The 19,914-nt window shown below is 39.9% G+C and overlaps 1 protein-coding gene across 8 annotated transcripts in view; it reads right to left on the bottom strand.

The window, feature by feature from the left end:
• The window catches only part of BICD1 (BICD cargo adaptor 1), a 253,943-nt gene that overhangs the window by 117,671 nt on the left and 116,358 nt on the right, over positions 1-19,914 (bottom strand). For all 8 annotated transcript variants that reach the window (XM_082751452.1, XM_082751454.1, XM_082751451.1 and 5 more), the window contains exons 3-5: positions 15,029-15,181; positions 11,085-11,522; positions 4,318-5,412 (exon numbers count right to left, since the gene is read on the bottom strand). In XM_082751452.1, coding sequence (XP_082607578.1) covers positions 4,318-5,412; positions 11,085-11,522; positions 15,029-15,181 — 1,686 coding nt within the window. The remainder of the gene's footprint in view (positions 1-4,317; positions 5,413-11,084; positions 11,523-15,028; positions 15,182-19,914) is intronic.

The raw sequence follows: 19,914 nt of genomic DNA, 5'->3' as shown, positions 1-19,914 counted from the left end.
CTGAAGTAAGCAAGCAAGCTAGCAAGATATATGTTGTGACTTGCTATCTTGAGCCATTGATTTGTTTAATAATCAATTTCCCTGGTCTTAGGTTTGTGGCTTCTCAGAGCAAATCATGTCCTTTTTTCTATCTTACAATGTTTAGTGTCTTCTATTTCCGGCCCAGCCTAATGCTAAAATGCTGATGTGAAAATATTACTAAAGAAAACACAGCTAGATTAAAAAGAAAGACTTTAGCATCAGAGATTGTTAAATGCAGAAAGCTAGGCAATAGCTTATCAGGTTCAAACAAATTTATTGCATGTTGTTAGAGATTTAAAAGCTGTAACTGCACTGCCAGAGTGCCCAGACCATTGCAACAGGAGCAAGAAACAGAGATTCCTTCAGTGCTTTCCTGCAGTCAGGTAATTTCCTGTAGTCAGGTAATTTCCTGGTAGGAGAAGTGAACACAGTTCAAGTTTGTTCTTTTTTTTTTTTGCCTTTTCTTTTGTCTGTTTTTTTTTTGTTTGTTTTTTTGTTTGTTTGTTTTTTGTTTTTTTTTTTTTTTTTTTGACAGCTGTCTGTCCCTGTACCTGGATAACAGGGGATGTTAGCACACTGCAAAGAAATGTATGGCCAGGAAAGCCGAACATTTTAAATGGAATGTTGCAATACTTCTGGTGGTCACTAGATAGCACCAGTGCTTCCCCAATAAAGGGTGTACCTCCGTTACTGAAATCCAGCCCCAAATACCCAGGGCCCGGCTGCTGATCTGCCCCCAGGATTTGAATGTTGGGATGCTCTAGAAAGGCCAGATCTTGTAAATTTTTTTCCAGTGCATTCGATTGTGCTAATTTTGCCTTCCAAAATTGTTCAAAAAATAAAAAATAAAAATCACCTTAAGTATCTCACAGTACGATGTACAGGATGAAAAGACATCACTGCATGTCAACATCAGCTTCATTAGGTCTCAAGGGATGTTTTTAATAAATTACAATACAAACATTTGTGGTTTTAGAGAAAATGAAAAAAACTGATTCAGATGTCCTCTGTAGGCTTATCTAAATTGAACCCAGAGAGGAAAATATCCCCAACCTTTTGCTGCTTAGAAACTTATTATTTTGGAGAGGAAGAACTCAAGGGGAAGAATCTTGACTTATGTTTTCTGAACATGAGGTGTGTTTTTGGCTGCTTTTTGTCCTTGGGATACACTCATCGCCAGAGTGACAGAATGGCAGTACTGCTACACCACAATTAACTCAACCCCCATCTCTCTAACTTTAAATTTCTTCACCCCTTTTATATTATTACACCTTTTAACTTGAAAGTTTGAGGATATTGGTATTTGGTTTGCATTACAAGAGTTGATACCCAGTTGAATAGCTACAGACATTTATGCTGTTACCCAACAAAGAAAAGTTTAGCTGATAGCACCTTCTTACTCAGTAAATCTATCTTTCCTATTTCAGTGAGCACACTTCAGGATGATGTGTTACTTCTGACAGTAATGTAAAGAAAAAAAAAATCTTTAGAAAGATTGAGCTAGATTAAAATAAATGATAGGTCTACTGTGAAAAAAAAATAATCTTTGTTTTGGTATCTAAAGATGTACTTCAATTACATCTTAATTACATGGAAAATCCTCATGTAATTGCTCAGAGCTATTATTACTTAGCTAAGGATAGTACTTACTTACTCCAATTAATATTTAACATGTGTTGTATGGGGGGGGAGGGGCGTGCATGGTATAAATGACTCAATATATACTGATATATAGATGCAATTTAAAAATCCCCAGTACCCAGAGATACAGCTACAGATCCAATCATCAATTAATTTTCAAACTTTAACTTCAAATTCATCAACTTCTGGGAATTTTAATACTGAAATCCTATCATTATCATCAGAGAATAGGATACCAAGCTATTAACCAGGATTTATGCCCCCATGTGGTTTATACTACACATCTTTAAGATGAGAAAAGTCCTGGGCAATCTGGATACTCTGTCCCTGCAGAGTCTTGCATTCACATGTAATTCTGTGCATAAGAGGACTATCTGAAATAAATAGAATTGTTTGCATGTTCAAATTTAACTTCTTAAAATATTTGCAGACCCAGAATCTATCAGATACAAGGGGTTTGGGAGGATATACCATGCAAAAATATTGTGAGTATTCTTGAAAAACACACCATTATGCGGTCCTCTTTTGGCATTTAATATAGAATGCTGCAATTCTCAGCCTATTTACATCAGTATAACATCAAAAATAAAGAGGGTTTGATGATTTGATGGTAAGACCCTGATAATTACAGGCCTGTCAGTTTCACTTCGCTGCCTGGCAAAATTATGGAGAAAATTATTCTGGTAGTTATTGAAAAACACCTGAAGGACAATGTGGTCACTGGCCACAGCCAAGGCGAGTTCATGAGGGTAAGGTCCTGTTTAATTAACTTAATTTCCTTTTATGACAAGGTCACCCATCTAGTTGACCAAGGGAAGCCAGTTATGTAATCTTTTTGGATTCCAGTAAAGCTTTTGATACTGTTTCTCACAGTATCCTTCTGGACAAAATGTCCAGCATACAGCTAGATAAAAACATAATGTAATAGGTGAACAATTAGCTGATGGATCAGGCTTGAAGAGTTGTAAGTAAATGGGGTTACATGAGACTGGTGGCCGGTCACTAGTGGGATTCCACAGGGCTCCATTTTGGGGCCAGTTCTCTCTAATGTTTTCATGAATGAGTTAAATGTAGAACTAGAAGATGTACTGAGTAAGTTTCCAGATGATACTAAATTGAGCGGAGCTTCTGACTCCATCAAGGGTAGAGAGGCCTTACAGAGAGATCTGGACAAACTAGAGAGCTGGGCAATCACCAACAATATGAAGTTTAACAAGAGCAAGTGCCAGATTCTGCACTTGGGAAGGGGCAATCCTGGGTATACGTACAGACTGGGGGATGAGAGGCTAGAGAGCACCCCTGCAAAAAGGGATCTGATGGTGTGGTTGATGGCATTGAATGTGAGTAAGCAGTGTGCCCTGACAGCCAGAAGGGCCAAAAACACCATGGGGTGCATCAGGCACTGATAGCTGGTTAAGGAAAGGATTGTCCCACTCTGCTCTGAGCTTTCGAGGGCTCATGCTGAGTACAGTTTATAGTCTGGGGCATCAAAATATAAGAAGGTCATAAAACTATTAGTGTCCAAAGTACGGCTACAAAAATGGTGAAGGGTCTGGAAGGCAAGAAGTATGAGGGGCTGAGGTCCCTTGGTTTGCCCAGCCCAGAGCAGAGCAGGCTGAGGGGAGGCCTCATGGCGGCCTGCAGCTCACTCACGAGGGGAGCAGAGGGGCAGGCGCTGAGCTCTGCTCTCTGGGGACAGCGACAGGACCCGAGGGAATGGCATGGAGCTGGGACGGGGAGGGTCAGGCTGGGGGTTAGGGAAAGGTTCTGCACCCAGAGGGTGGTCGGGCACTGGGACAGGCTCCCCAGGACAGTGGTTGTGGCACCGAGCCTGCCAGAGTTCAGGAAGCATTGGACAGCGCACTCAGACACATCGTTTGGTTTTTGAGTAGTCCTTTATGGAGCCAGGAGTTGGACTCAGTGATCCTTGTGGGCCACTTCCAACTCAGTATTCTGTACAATTCTGATTGTTTAAGCTGTTTAATTTTTCAAAATACTCACTTGAAAATTTTAACTCTTGTAAAATATAACTTTATAATTAATCTGTCTCAAAAAAAAATGCAGTTACTGTTTCAGGTTGCTTTATCATATAATGATGTTGTCCCTTTTCTTAAAAATAAACCAAAAATTTTATATTCTAAAGGATAAAAAATGTTACAATAGCAGGAGAAGTTATAAGAATAATATTTATTTATTTATTTATTTATTTTAAATCCAATTACCTGTAAATAAAATAACCCAGCATTTCACTTGGTGTTTTATCACAAAAATGCCCTGCTCTATACAATCCAAGGTGACCGCTTGCACTCTTACACCTGCCATTCTCTTCAAGAGGTGTGCTTTAGCTTTCTGTTTTTTAATTTAATTTCCTTAAAGTTGCTGCAGTGCTTGACTGTAGTGGATCCCTCCCCATCTCTCTCCTCTGCTTTTCCCTCACTCTCTCTGCTGCCTGAGCCCTTGTTTAAGATGGGTGCTGGAAAAAAGCAGAGATGGAGAGCTTAGAGAGGAGGTAGGGTGGTAGATAAGAAAGGCCTGCCATCACTGTGATTGAGAGGCTCAGTAAAATCTCTCCCCCTGAAATACTGATGGATAAGCTTGCAAGTGACCTGTGTAAATAACAGGCACTCCTAGCCGGCTCCCTTTTTGGTACCTTACCTGCTTGTTGGCTTTCAGCACTGCTCTCAGGGTTGCTATCTGCTCCCGCTTGGTACTCAGGAGGGATTTCAGCTTCAGTATCTCTTCCATTAAGGCCTCCTTGTCTTTGTCAATCATGGGTGCCAGCTCCCGAGCTGCAGCACGCTGGCGCGACAGCTGCAGCGACCGGTCTACAGCCTTCTGCAAGTGCTTGATTTGGTCCCTTATTATGGCATTGAGGTTGTAGATGTTCATCGGCTCTTTGCGAATGTCACTGGTATCGGAGACAGGGGAGGAAGGAGGGGCTGTGATGACAGGGGAAATTGTAGGTGTTTTAGTTGGGCTCTGCTCCTTGCCAGGCTCCATGGCCTCTTTTGTCACCTGCTCGGTTGGGGTCCTGGCTTCTACGGGCGATGCCATTCCCCTTCTGGCAAGTCGTGGGGAAAGGAGACCTCGAGGGTCATCTGGTCCTTTCAGGCTGCCACTGCGGGTGACTCTGCTTTGCCTGTAATAGTCCAACATAACCCTGTTTGGTGTCTCGTTGTTGCACAGGCAGACATGATGGTAGAGCTGAGCCAGTTCTTCACTAAATGTCACTAGCTCATCCTGGGCGGTGTTGAGGGTATTGTGGTTTTCATTCGCTATGCTTGTCATCCTTTGTAATTCCTTTTCCATGTGGACCATTTTTTCCTGGCTTTCCTTGGTCGACTTCTCCAGGGTTGTCACCTGTTCATCATATGTCTGGATTCTGCTCTCATACTTGGCCTTCTCTTCAGTGTAGTTTTCCACATGTTTATTATATTTCTCCTTTAAGGCTTTGATTTCTGCTTTAAGGTCTATCACCTCTGTAACAGCTACTTTGTATTTACATTCTAGAATCTCCAAGCCATTGATGTCCACTTCATAGTCATGTGCTTCCTCGCTGGGATCTCGGCCCTTCTCACAGTCATGCTCTGCTTTTAGCTCCTTGTTGCTTTGCAGCCCCCTCATGGCATTGACGTGTTCCGTGAGCCTGTGGACTCGCTCATGTTGCTCGGTCAGGGCTCCCTTTGTGTGCTCCAGCTGCGTCTGAGACTCTTGCAGGTTGGCCAGGAGAATTGCCTTCTCTCTCTCCACCTGCAACAGAGTCAAAGTTAGACACCTGGCATCTGATCCTACCCATGCTTTTCTGCTGAACGCCAAACTCAGCCAATCATGTTCATCACTTCCATTCCCCCACTCTGCATATGCAACCTGAGGGCTTCCAAAAGACTCGACCCATATATCCCTAAGCCATGAAATTAAATCAAAGAGATACGTGTAACTTGTAGAGGATTATGAAGTCCCAGCTTCTGCTGCCATATGCAGTATCTCACACATTGCCCACGGAAGAATTAGTGCCCAAGCCCTAAGTGCATAGTCAGCTAGCGTGATAATACTGGATTTATCAAGACATATGTTCCCTGAATTTTAATAGGCATAACTGCATCACTGTCAACTATAACATGTTACACTGATACATACACATCTCCCAGTGGAGTTTAAATTCACATTTTCTGTGAATAGCTTTACCATCCTCCACAATTTTTATTTATATCTTTGGACTGTTGCAAATTTTCATAAAGGAGGGCTTGATTACTGAATGCAAATACAGTAAACAAATGGCTGTGTACATTTCTAGAAATTACATCAAATAACCCACCATGTGTGAATACAACGCAGATCAGGAGCCTGAACACATGAAGCTTCTAGGAAGCCCCATTCCCCAGCACTTCAAGGAAAGCAAAATCCATCCTTTTAAGGATAATGCAGAAAAAGTGGAATTTGCAGTATAATTAACAAACCACTGGTTCTGACCTATTAAGTTCCTTTCTGAATAACCACAGAGAAATGTGGATGTTGAAAAGTGGAAGAAGACCTAGAGGACTCTTCTTGTAGTTTTAAAGCACAGCATCTTCAAGCGAACAAGAAATATCTGCTCAGATATTCACTGCTCATAACACACCTGAATGATTCTCATTTCAAATTTTAGTGTAATGTTCCAACTTTTTCTTCTTTGCCTTCATCCTGTTCTGAGCTGTGAATTGGAAAGCAGAGGAAGGCACAGGGGCATGGCATGATTCTCACTCTCGTGGCCTTTGCAGTAGGATCTGGAGCCTATCAGGCTGACTGCTCTTACTCTGCTGCAGTATCTCAGCCCAGTATTTAGATGTGCGAAGACATCATGTTCCACACTTCCATTGTGCGTGACTGAATTACTAATTCAGAGAATTCAAAGCTGTCAGTTCTGAAAGACCCTTCAAAAAAGCATTGCCTTCCCTATCAGCATCTCCCCAGGTAGTGTTTGGAAGAGTCAAAGCAGCCACCATGAAACTCACTGATGGAAAAGAAAAGCCTTTTAGAGACTTTGAGCTTATTAATGTCGTCTCACAAAATGTTTGAAACAGTGGTTCAGACTCTTGTTATCTCATAATGGGGCTTCTGAGCAGTAGCTGCTGCTCAAAAATACTAAGGTTACTAAGGCATATGATGATCCCCTGGCTTTACAGAAAAGCTTTCAAAACATTGCCTCAATTATAACTTGCAATCGATCGCAGGCAAAGACCGTAAGATTAAAAATAGAAGCCACGTTAAAAACATTTAAATAGTCGTCCTAGTTTTCTTGTGTGCAGGTGACTGATGACTCCAGAAGAAAAAAAAAAAAAAGCATCATCATTATTTTATGACCCATGAAAAATCTGTCTCCTTAAATATAGGAAGCGCCATTTAGGCACTACATAGCCTGTGCTGTAATGCAGAAGAGGACAGCTGAATGCAATAAGTACACTGGTACAGCTGTTCCTGAGTTGCCATGCCAGTCTGCCTTTAGCCTGTCGTGCAGCTCACCACTGGTGTCATCCCACTCTTGCTGAGCATCTGGTTTACCGAGAGAAAACGCAAAACAGCACAGTCCTCCCTCCTGCCGAGTCACCTTCTTAAACAGTGATGGCTCTGTGCAGATTTCCCTGCCAGGCCTATCCTGGGGACCAACACAGAGCTACCAGCAAAAGCATTTTCATTATCTTCCCTATGAATTTTCCACTGAGTAGCCTGCCTGAGGTCTGCTCTCCCTGGCAGCTCTCAGCTGAATTCTAGTTGCTACCACCTGGCACAGCAGGCTGAAGTGTTAATTACATTATCCTCACCAGCTAATGGAGGTATTTATTCCTTCAGCCTGGTAAGGAGAGATACATGTGAGCTTCTGGTAATTTAAAGGACCGTCTCACCTTATGGTAAGAAGAAGCAAGGATAATGATGCACGCAGCAAAGACAGTTGGCTTTTTAAAGCATATGTGTCCACATGTGTGGGTGGGTATGTTCACATGGAAGCAGGCAATTAACAGTGGATTCCACCACTGTAAAAATTAACAGCCAAAGAGTTCTTTCTTACATTAAAAACAAAAACAAACAAAAAAACTTGGTGCTAAAGAAGCACTGTGTTTCAGTGTCTGCTTAAATTTATCAGAGTCCTACCAGATTATTGACCTCAGCTGTCATATTCTATAATGAAGAAAAACTGCAACAGAGCTAATAGGGATCATTTACAATAATTTTTCTGCTAAACATAAATGGGGACTGGAAACAAACACTTCTTTAAAATAGGAAGGATTGTTTCCAGAGAAAACATGCAAATTTAAAGCCCATACACCATCTTGTACAGTAAGTAAAATGAAATACACGGATCTACTGAATTTTACTCATTCTAGTTCAGTAATAATGGATGACATTAATCCACTTCTGCCTGAAGATAAATACATGCTCCTACTTCCAGGGATAAAAAATGAAGCCCCAACTGAGCCCACAGTGCACCTTCTGAATATTAACAACTCTGCTGTTTCTAAGGACAGTAGTTACATTTATTGTTCTAGACAATAGTCTTTTTTCCACACAGAACAAATGTTTGGGAATAGGCTGCTCTTCTTCCATCTGTTTTTGTTTGGTTTTGTTTTGTTTTTATGATAAAATTAGTAGCTGTGGAAAGGATCCTTGTCATTATCTTAAAGTGAAAATAAAAGCAATACAAAAGTATTTGTACCCATTTTGAAGTGTATCCTTCATTTCAAAGATTTCAGTTTGAGAAGTTTTCCTTTCCAATTTGTTTTATAGTTTGCAGTTATGGAAGCCAATTATAGCATTGCTATTTAACTTTAAAAAAAAAAAAAAGAGAATATCAGTGACCAATTCCCGGTGAGACTGGAATAAACAAAAAGGAGAACTCACTTCAAGAACGTTGAATCTTAGACACATCATTTTTGTCAGAGAGTAACAGGCAACTGGAGGAGTGTCAGAATCTGGGCTGATTGACACTTTTTCTTTTTTAAAAGCAAGCTTAATCTAAGTTTTATAATGTTGGCCTTGGGAAAGCACCAGGAACAGAGGAGTCCTAGGCTTTAAAACTGGGATGGATAATTCTTCCCACTGGATAAGAAAAGTGAAAGTAGAACAGAAAGCCTGGAGCAAATGGAATATGAGAATTTTCATCAAAACATTTATTATCTAGTGGATTTAAAAGATGGAAAGTTTTCACTTGCAATTGAATCTCTTCTAGGGACCAGCACAGATCATGGAGAATCAGCCTCTTTAGAATTTGCAAAGTTGCAAAACGATCTTTATCTGTCATGCTAACTTTTTTGGTCCAGGCTTCTTTTTGAGAGAGAAGACTATGAAAACTTGCCACACACATGCACAAAATGGCAAATCTTAATTTGATTCTCTCAAAGAAGAAGCCCACTGTCCTATAGACAACAATGCTTCCCAAGGAGAGGGTCGGTTCTTTCAGCACTCTGTCATGGTATAAACTTCTTCTGAGTAAAGAAGAGGAGTATGTACCAAATACTGAGACATGACTGTATGAACAACACATGGCAAAGACACTGCTGAGGAGAAAAAATCCAATTTCACTGAAGAATTACCTTTTGTCAGTTTGAACCCAATTAAATCTCCCTCTTACCATGAGAAAAAATTTTGATGGAATTTTTCACAGTTAATTCGTGTGACCCAGGGTGCACTGATACAATGAAACAGAGAAGATGATTGCTTTAAAAAGAGGACACATCAGCAGTTTGTAGTAAGCCTTCCCAGTATCTAAAGAAACGAGGTTTCCAGCTAGGGACAGTCTCCCTTTTTCAAACCTTTTAACATCACTAGAATACTGAACAAAAATGGAGGCTATTTCCATGAGCTGCTGGAGCCCAAAGAAGCCACTGTGACCAAAAAATGGTTAGATTTATCTTCTAGGGTCCTTCTACAGTCCTAAGATGGACAGCTAGCAGGTAGTGACTGTCAGAAAGCTGACTCTTTGTTTAAGGAGTGTAAAAGAAGTAAGTAATGTTAAAATCAGAGATTATAAACACATTTACAGTATCTTTCAAGTAGAAGCCTGCTGATTCAACAAGCTTAATACTTAATATAACCAAGAAAAGACTTAGCCAAACAACCTTGTTTTTTAATTTCCCAACAGCTTTCGCTTTATATTTTTATTGCATACTCTTCATTGTAAATTATGCTTGAATATAGTTAAACTGTATATTAAAATATGAACATATCAAAGCACGTTTTTCTGAAACCAGGTATTTTTTCTTAACGTATTTCTGAATAAAATCACAACTTGCATATAATATGTATGTAGAAGCAAAATATACATGCTGTTTCTATTTTAATACTGGAAGAGTCTCTACCAGAATTTTTCACAGAAATAAAATTCCAAATTTCAAGCTTTTCTGGTTAAAATATGTATATTCTGCATCAAAGTAAACTGCACTAGATGCCATTAAATTTTTCCTTGTCGTAGCTCAGATCAAAACTTCCCATGGTGAGTTTGGCAATTAAATAAATAAAACAACACTGCAGCAAATACAGGACAAACTCATGGGGATTTTATTGTTATCCAGCAAGAGCTGAAAATTGGGTTTGCTCAACTTTACCTCCAAATCATCTTTCATGTTGTAAGCAGATCTTTGTCATCCTCTCTTTGTCATCCCACAGCTAGAAAATGCTGGATGTTTCTCTGAGGGTGCCAAAACCTTTCAAGCTCTTTTGGCAGAGCTGATGCTCAAAAGCTTGGACAGACCCCTTCACTGTATTGCACTGTACTCCTTTCTAAGATAATGTCAGCTCTGGGCTATCAGCTTGAGTTTTATTTTGTATCACACCCCAAGCTCCTATTCTGGTTATGTCTGGGCTGAGCCTGTATAAATTGAAAATAAATGATCAACATGCACTCACCTACGCATCTGCTGGCACTGCCCACATGGACAAGGCCATTGCGTGACACCTCAGATGCTCTGTGAGTGCACAGGTATTAAGAGGAATGCTTCTCCCCTTTTGTTCTCTCCTGATTGCATGCTAAGTTTAATGGCAAAAAAAAACTCTGACTTGCAAGGATCATAATTAAATCTACCTGTATTTCACTTTTTTCCAGGATAACTTTGGTCATACTGAAGAGGACGTTATTCTACTTGCAACCTCAGTAATATTTCCCATTATTAAACCAGAAAAAGAGAATCTAGCCACCTGCAACTACAGTAACTAAGTCCCTTTCTACTCTTCCCAGTAAACATCAGCTCAGATGATGCTGACTCTGCACAGACAGTTATTCTGTCCTCTAAGGTTATTTCTGGCAAAATCTGAATATGGAGAAACGCCAAAGTAGAAATACATGTACATGGTCAAGAACAACATTGGGGTAAATTGAGGTCAATGCAAAAACTGGCACCTGGGTCCATATGATGTGTGCCCACAAGTTTTAGGACATTAAATTGAACTCTTACCTGCATGAGTTGCTGCTTCAGTTTCTGTATTTCTGATATGTTGAGCTCACTGAAGAGGTCAGAGACAGGGTGCAGAGATTCTCCTTTCCTACCCGTGGGAGTTCGGTAGTCACCATTGAGTTTCACAAGAGGCCCATGGATATGTCCGTTCATTTTGTCATCATTGTTGGGCTCACTCGCATCCTCTGCAAACTTTAATCCATCTACTGATATATTAATATGGTTATTATACATACTATCATTGAGGTTGATATACTGGGAGAGTTCCTTTCTCAGATTGTTCTTTTGCTCCCTTTCATTTTTTAAAGTTTCCAAGGCTTCCTCCAGCTGATGCTCAGCTATCTCCTTCAGCCGGATGGCGTCTTCTAGCTGACTGTTAAGCAACACTGTCTCCTCCTCAAATCGTTTAATCTCATGCTTTAAGCCTTCATATTCAACCTGAATTAGACAAGACAAAGAACATTCATAATACTAAAACTTGAGTCATGAAAACCTGCCATTTATCAGCCTTATTGAAATAGGTACTACAGAAGATATAAAGTTAAATACCAGGCATTGCCTGCAGCTGCAAAGAAATGTCTGCACAGAAAACGCAAGTGCAGCTTTCTCTGTTGAAGACTCAACTGCTCACTTTTTATGGCAGGTGTGAAACAGGAAATGTTACACCTTTCCCAAATAACTTATGACAATAAACAATGTATTTCATGGAAAGAAAGCTGTTTAGTAGCAGGTGTGCTAGTAACCATAGATTTATTACGAATTACCATTAGCAATGTTGGTATATCATGGTACAAATAGATCTCAGGTTAATATAGGCTGATTTATTAATTACAAGTGTTCCAAAGATTACTTCATATCTAAATTTTTACCAGATGTGAAGTCACTCAGGCATGGATATTCTAAAGTACCTTGGTGTCTCAGTGGTGTTCAAAAATATTGATGGAAGGAGCAGAAACTGCAGGAGAGACTCAACTCCTCTCTGCGTTACATGTTCTCCTTTATTCAAAAAGCATTTAATTTTAAAAATTGGACATCTAGCTATTCACACAATCACTTTAAACTCTGAGATGCCTAAACTATAGTACATTCAGCCACACAGTCCTTGAACTGTGTTTAGGGATGCCATTTTGGAGCACGTGGCAACCTGTTGTTGCCTGAAACACTTCCACCACCAACCTGGCACTGCTGCACCAGCCTTGGAAGGACTCACGGGTCCTTTGCCTTTGACAGCCCCATACACATTGCAGGATTTTATCAGTGTATTTACGTGCAGTGTGGGCTGAGGTAATCAGCTCTCTTCTTAAAGGCAACTCTGACATCTCCCACAACAACAAAAGTGCAGTCCTCTCTATTGCACCTAAAAAGAAGCAAAGCCTACAGAAAACCAATTCTAGCTTGAAACCAGTTGCTCAGCAATGTAAAGACAGTGCAGAAGTTCCCCAGAGTGGCACATCTTCCCTTGCTGGCCCTCCTCATCTTCCTTTTCACTGCTAAAAAATCCCACAGCATTGAAAAGGAAGACTGATAAAAATGATCATACTTAGATTTTTAGTTTAATTCTAAGCATTTAGTCATCCACCATTTCATTTCTAAGTGCCAAAAATTCCCTGAAATTCCCTGTATTGGGTGAAATAATTTGATGGTTTAGCAAAGAAGGAAAAGAACTCTGAACTTTCATGCTTCTATAAAAATAAAAATAATAAAAAAAAAAAACTTTTCATTTGAGATATTTCTAATTCAAATGAATATGCATTACTATGTGCAATTTTAAGCCATTGACTAAAATATTTTTCATTTGATATATGTATGTATGTATGTTTTTAAACAAACTATAAGATTCTGGTGAATACAAAAACATTAGCCATTCCTTTTGGAGTAGAATGTTTATCAACCTGTCAAACATCTGGTACTCATAAGCTTTTGGAAAGGCAAGCTTAAAAATCAAAGTACTAATCTTCAAATCCAGAGAATGAAAAAAATATTGAACAACAAAGAAAGTTTCCAAGTTATACTGAGAGAAAAGAAAAATCTGTGGTATTTTGAAATTTCCATTTAGGTACGAGGTATCTTCTGTGATTGTAGAAAGATGTTCATCTAAATATATATATAAATATTAAATCCAAACAAGTATCTATGTTTATAACTTAAAGACTTGGAGGGAAAGAAAAAAAAACAAACCGCAACAACAACAAAAAACACACATCTTCCATTTTTCCATTTTAAGTCCATATGAAAACCAGAGTTCTACATTATCCATACAGTAACCATATCACAGATTCTTGCTTACAAAAGCTACAAAAATGATGACAGTTTCTCACCAATACTTGTAACATATGGTTTTGTAAATTAGAGTAGTAAAATATAAAATGCTCTTGATATTTTATCTTGTAGATTAAAATTGGTTTTGGAATCACATGTGCGTGGGTATGTGATACAAAACGACTGACTTTTTATGTCATTCAAAAATGTGGCAATGCTTTTTCTCTCCCCAGAGTGCCAGCATTTGATTCCATTAAGAATGATGTACTATGACAAATACAAACACTGGTAAACAGATTTTCTTCTGGGGGAAACTATGATGGTCCTTAAAGGGGTATTTATGTTTATTTTTCCTGTGAAGATGCCTCCTATGAGGTTGATGTGGAAAAAATATATTCCTCAAAGGCAAAATTTGCTGGCTTGTTAAGTAACTCTGACATAAAGATGATCTGCTAGAAATTCAGTTTCAGAGTGTGAAATAAGGGAATGACACCAACTTGCATTAATTGTGCATTCTCTGCAGCACTGCTCCATTGTTCTACAAGCTTCAATTCCATTTGTGCTAGTGGGGTAGAATAGCAAAGACAGATGAAATAGTGCTGCATATTCCTGCTGGAATAAGGCAGCCTTACTAACAGACTGCTGCCAGAAACTGCCGGTCTTAGCTATTTGATAAATGAACCATTACATAGCCTAGGATATAAAACAGGGTCTGCGAAGCAGTACTACTGCAATCTACTGGAAGTTGGGGAAATGCTGTTACAGAGCACTATGTTATGCTGGTGTGGGAAGTGTCTAAAAGAAATTGTTTCATCATCCAGATTGAATACGTACTTATTTATCATGGCAAGCTCAGTTTTCTGACATTAGAACAAATCTCTTTCATTCAGTTTAAAAGACAACTGTGTGCCTGATGACTTCCTCTGCAGTTTTTATATCCGGAGGCAAAGGAAACTGTACTTTTGTAAAGGCAAGAGGACAGACCCAACCACTGTTTGCATCTGGATGTAAAGGGCTCTGATTTACCAGCTCCTGGGGGAACATTCTGCACTGCAGTGAGAATTACAGCATGCTGCCTTGCTGTCAGCTGCATGTCACTGCCACAGGGAAAACATAAAAGAAACTAGGAGCACCTGACACCCCTTTGCCTATTTTTGGAGCATGCCAAATGTGCAGGTTAGCATTGCTGAGCAGAGAGCAGCACTGGTACAGGAAAACCCAGTGAAAAGAAAGAAAAAGGAGAACAGGTAAAAGATTATTTCCTCTTTTCTCCACTTCAGACATGGAAAAGGAACACAGGAAACAAAGTAAGAGGAAACGGAGGGCTGACCTGCTCCTGCTGCTCGGCATGGAGGTCAGTGTGCAGGGAGGGAGGGGAGGAAACACAGAAAGGGAAAAGATGCAATCATGGATATGGTAATCGTTATCCCACTATTACAAAGTTCTGTGCAGAAATAGTCCCTCAGGATTTTCCCAAAACTGAGGTAAGGGCCACCTCATATGTAAAAAATGGCCAATAACACTGTTACGGAATAAACATCCAGCAAAAATCCAACTAAAAAAATACCAATACACATACACACACAAAGAAACTTCTATCGAAGTGTTCTGATTGATCACATCATGGAAACCTGAGAAAATGCCGTCATTTTCCAGCACAGCACCTAGAGTCTCCCAGTGCTTACTTGGTTCTGTTTCAGAGTGGACACCAGCTTCTGCAAAGTGATATTTTCTTCTTCAAGTTCAGTGTAGTCCTGCAGGAGCCTCGCCTCTCGAAATTTGTACTCTCGAATTTCATCCTTCATTCGTATCCTCTGCAGTTCTACCATTTCATTATTCTGGTGAGAGAAAAAGCAAGCACGTTACCATTTGTGCACAGCCCCTTTAACGATACACACTGCCTTTGGAAAAGGCCACACAAAAAAATTAATCCTGAAATAGAAAGGATTTAAGAGTCCAAATTAAAACAGCATCACCCTTTGAACTGAGGCAAAGCGATACTCTCAGGTGTGTGCCAGCAGCACAGTAATGAGAACATCTGATAAGGAAGCTTGATTAAAACAATTTCAAGATTAGATGTTTATTGAAATGGGAAGCCTGGCAGGGCTTTATCATCTCATTAGTTTTATTGCTCAGTGATACAGTTGGATCTAAATAAAATTACCACCTGTTTTCCACCAAAAGATGCTCTCCACATTCATACAGCAAAGCAGTGAATTACAGCATCTATTCTGCAGAGACATCTGTTACTCACTTGCTCGTATCAGCAGCATAGGCAGGTGTGGGACTCGCCATGCAGCCTGCTGGAAAGCAATTGTCCAAAACGGACAAAAGCCTTGGTGTGTGGGGCAGGACTTTACCTGCAGGGCCTGGGAACACACGAGGTCACCACTTTCATTTTTCCATTAGCAAATGTGGTTCCTGGACAGCCTTACGGGAGGTCATGAGGGATCGGTTGCACCAAGAATCACTTCCAACAGATTCCAGGCCTGAGTGCTTTTTACATCAAGGGTCAGGATGTTCTGGAAAGCCCCCTGAATCTGCTGACATAACCCTGATAAGAAAGCACTGTGGGAAGGTGGAGTTAACACAGCTGGAGGAGAACAGTGACTGACACAGCGAGTAGGAGCAATGCGCCCCTCTGCTGTGATGAGCAGCCTGGATTTTCCTGATCAATAGAAACAGGTGTAATCGGTCACAGCTTTCTCCTGCTTCCAGCAGTAACTGAACACCGCTGCAGAGCTCCTGGAAGGAAATACTGCTGGGTCTCTAATGATGGGGCAGGGCCTCCTCTCTGCTGGGGTGCAATAAAGAGCACGTGGGGGAAGCAGTAACAGGTTTCTTTAAAAGGTTTCTGTGTGGAGGGAGGGCAATATATGCAGCCTTATATCCACCTGAAAGTGTGGAATGTTTAAGAAATCATTACAGCAGAAATTGTAGTCTGTGAGCTCTGAATATATCCATCTCTGCAGCTGACCCTCTAGTACTTAGAGATAAACCCACGTGGCCTGAATTCATAATAAACGGAGTTTTGCTTAGCATCTAGCTTAAATAAATGGTAATAAAATCCTGGGAAATAACACTACAAAGCATGAAACAAAAAAGAGTTATTAAGGTGACTCTTTAAAATGAAGCCTTTTTGTTAAAGAAAAATTAAAAAAAATCATCATCCCCACTCTGGCAGCTGTGTAAAAAAAAAAAAAAAAAATCAATCTGATTTCTTAACTAGAAACATGCCTTTGGTTTAAAAGATCCCCAGTGGCAAAAGAGTGACAGAGCATGAGATAAAAGTAACTCTTTGCAAATATTCTTGCATCCCTCACTTTCTAGTAAACTCATGAGTGAACTGTAGAAATGGCACCACAGCTTATTTCACAAGGTGAAGGCTTTTTATACCACAGAGCTGTTTTCATATATGTTGTTTCTGTCAGCACATCTGCAGCGGCAGTGTTCACTTATGCTTTTAGGTGTGGGGACATGGGCAGGACTGAGGCTGGTGGTGGGCAACACTGAATGCACAGCTCCGCCATGTCAGGTATAATCAAGGTATTCTGCAGTTCCCTGGTGTTTGCCATCAATTTCAGTCTTCAAAAGGAAGGCCTCTTCAAAAGAAGGATAGAAGGGGAGAGTTGCTGGTCAGAGCATCCTTTCCTTGCCTGCCTGCCCTATCTCTGCCTGCAGCACTGCTCTGTCACAGGGGACAAAAACTCATCTTACTTTGAAAAGATGATGAAATATTCTCTAACGGAAAGTGCATTTTATCATGGAAAAAACAGACATGGATAGTGGGTAATAATGGTGGTAGGGGATGGTTGGACCAGATGATCTCGGAGATCTTTTCCAACCTTAATGATTCTGTGATCATTTTCCCTGCTACGAGATCTCTCCTTCTGTTTGCAAATGTCTGCATTATGCTGGCAGATTCCCAGCTGTGAAGTGCTCAGTTGCTTTCACCGTTTTGTATGAAAGGCAGTGAGTGCTTTCACATTACGGGGCAAAAGCCTGCTGTTGTCACAGTTTACAAGTGAGTAGCCACAGGAGATGCCAGACTCCCATTCTGCTTTCATTCATATGGAATCCCTGTGTGTTTTGTGCAGGTAAGCTGTTCTTCAATCTATACAAATATCTCATGCTGAGATTGTACTTTGTTACTGTCAGTAAACAGGATATATTTATTTCCATCAAATGCTCTGGCTAAATGCATTACCTTCTCATGAGTGTCTACTGCTATTTTGAAATATTTTAAATATTTTTTTTTTCTCAAGCAGACAATACACAGTTATAGAAGACATCTGGCTGTACTGACACAGCGTCATTAAGGTATCAATTTTTATTTGGTCATTGTATCAGCCCTCTTCTGAAGTGACTTGGACTTGTATGAGAACAGCAGGAGAGGATATAAAAACACAAGTCTCTCAGCAGGGCAGTTATCTATGTGAACCACTAGAGGACAATGTGACCCAACTTATTCTCCAATCAGTAAAATGATTCATAATTAAACTTAACTGGTAATCAAGCACTGAATGTTGAAACTTCCAGGACAGAGCAATTGATACGGGTGCTTTTACTAGGGCACAGTCTCAGTAGTTTTTACACTTTCAGAGAGGATTCTCCTATGAACTACTGCATCTGTAAATAAAAAACAATTTAATCCAAGAGGTGGAGCTAATGACATGTGAGTAACATTTTAATGTCTGGAAGTTATTTTTGCTCCTAGTCACCAGAAGAACATAGTGCAATGCTTCTAATGGACCCATGCCAGAAAAGCAAGAGGAAAAAAAAAAAAAAAAAAAAAAAGGAAAAAAGAAAAAATGATAAGGCCTTTTTGTGAAACTATAACAAACAAACAACAGAGTCCTTGTCAGCATTGCATCTAATTATATGCGAACAGTAATTGTGGAAGATGTCAATCACATCATTCAATGCATGTCTAATGTAACAGAACAGACCACGAGAAATGAAAGACAGAGGGCTCCAGTTCAAAAATTGGGGAGCTAATGTTTGGGCTTTTCCCTACATTTTTTCATGCAAATTTTCATGAAAAGCTTTCATGAAAAAGCTTTCATCCTTACTGCAGTAAATTGTGCTATTTTTCATCCTACAAAACAGCCATGTAATCAGAAACTAATTAGATGCCCCAAACTACCCTGACAAAATCACTACTTATCTGCTGGAAAAAATGCAAGCATTAGCATGATACTGTGCGTTACTTTATAATTTTCATAACTCATGAGTAAGAGAACAATGGAAAAATTATATACTTCCGATTTAATGTCACTGTGTTATGGCTGATGCAGTACAAAATCTCATTCGATCTGATGACAGTTTTATTGCACTAGCAGTAAATTGAATCTAATAGAAAATTTACGCTTAGACTAATATCCATGATCTTATGTGTTTGTTGATAAGTCTCACTTTTCTTTAAAGAGGAAAATAAAAGGTGCATTTTTTAGGAAAAATAACAATAAGCAAATAGTAGAAAATAAAGTTTAATAGAGTTCAAATTTAATTACCAACAGGTTGACTTTGCATGGGGAAATGGCTTAGAGGGCTACCTGCACAACTTTGACAAAAAACAGGTTTGGGTCTTCCTTCAGGATTATCCCATCACAAAACTAATCCTATTTATAAATGATTTTGTCTTCTTGCTACATATATTGTTTGCATCTATTTGGCAACATCAAACCATAAATAAATTCACAATAAATTAATGAGGAAAAAATTCAAACCCTAAACTATCTTTGATTCATTGCTTTTAGCAAATAGAATCATAAAATCATTCAGGTTGGAAGAGACCTCCAAGATCATCTGGTCCAACCATTCCCCAACCACTAATGTCACCCACTAACACATGTCCCCAAGCACCACATCCAACCTTTCCTTGAACACCCCTAGGGATGTTGACTCCACCACCTCCCTGGGCAACTCATTCCAATGCCTAACTAATCTTTCTGAGAAGAAATTTCTCCTGATTTACAACCTAAACCTCTCCTGGTAGAACGTGAGGCCATTCCCTCTAGTCCTATCGCTAGTTATCTGCAAGAAGAAGCTGATCCCCAGCTCCTCACAACTTCCTTTCAGGTAGAGAGCAATAAGAGCCTCCCCTGAGCCTCCTCTTCTCCAGACTAAACAACCCCAGTTCCTTCAGCTGCTCCTCATATGGATATACACTTAGAAACTTTAAAGCTCAATTACACCTCCTATTTAGAAAACTCTGATGTAAATTGTGGATACTTTTTCATCTTCCTTAAGAAAAGGAAAGTCTATTTCTGCATCCTACAGAGATGTCTTCTACCCAGCATAGCAGGAAGTGAGAGGACACCACTGGAAAGCCATCCCTCCTCCTTCCTATAGAAGGAAAGAACCACAAAGGGACTTGCCATACCAGGCATGAAAAGTTCTGCAGACTTGCACACCCACAAAAGGAAATGGTTCTCCAAAAAAGTAAGAGTCTATACTCAGCTTACTCAACAGGGGGCAAGGAGAATTGGGGTAAGTGTAGCTTTGGAAAATCCTGGATAAAGGCAAAGCATGAGGTTTCAAGCAGCACCGCCAGCTAGCAAGAAAATGG

The sequence above is a fragment of the Aythya marila genome (assembly GCF_965140915.1).
Source record: "Aythya marila genome assembly, chromosome: 1".
Taxonomy (NCBI): Eukaryota; Metazoa; Chordata; class Aves; order Anseriformes; family Anatidae; genus Aythya; species Aythya marila.
This window is presented reverse-complemented; position numbering and strand designations above follow the sequence as displayed.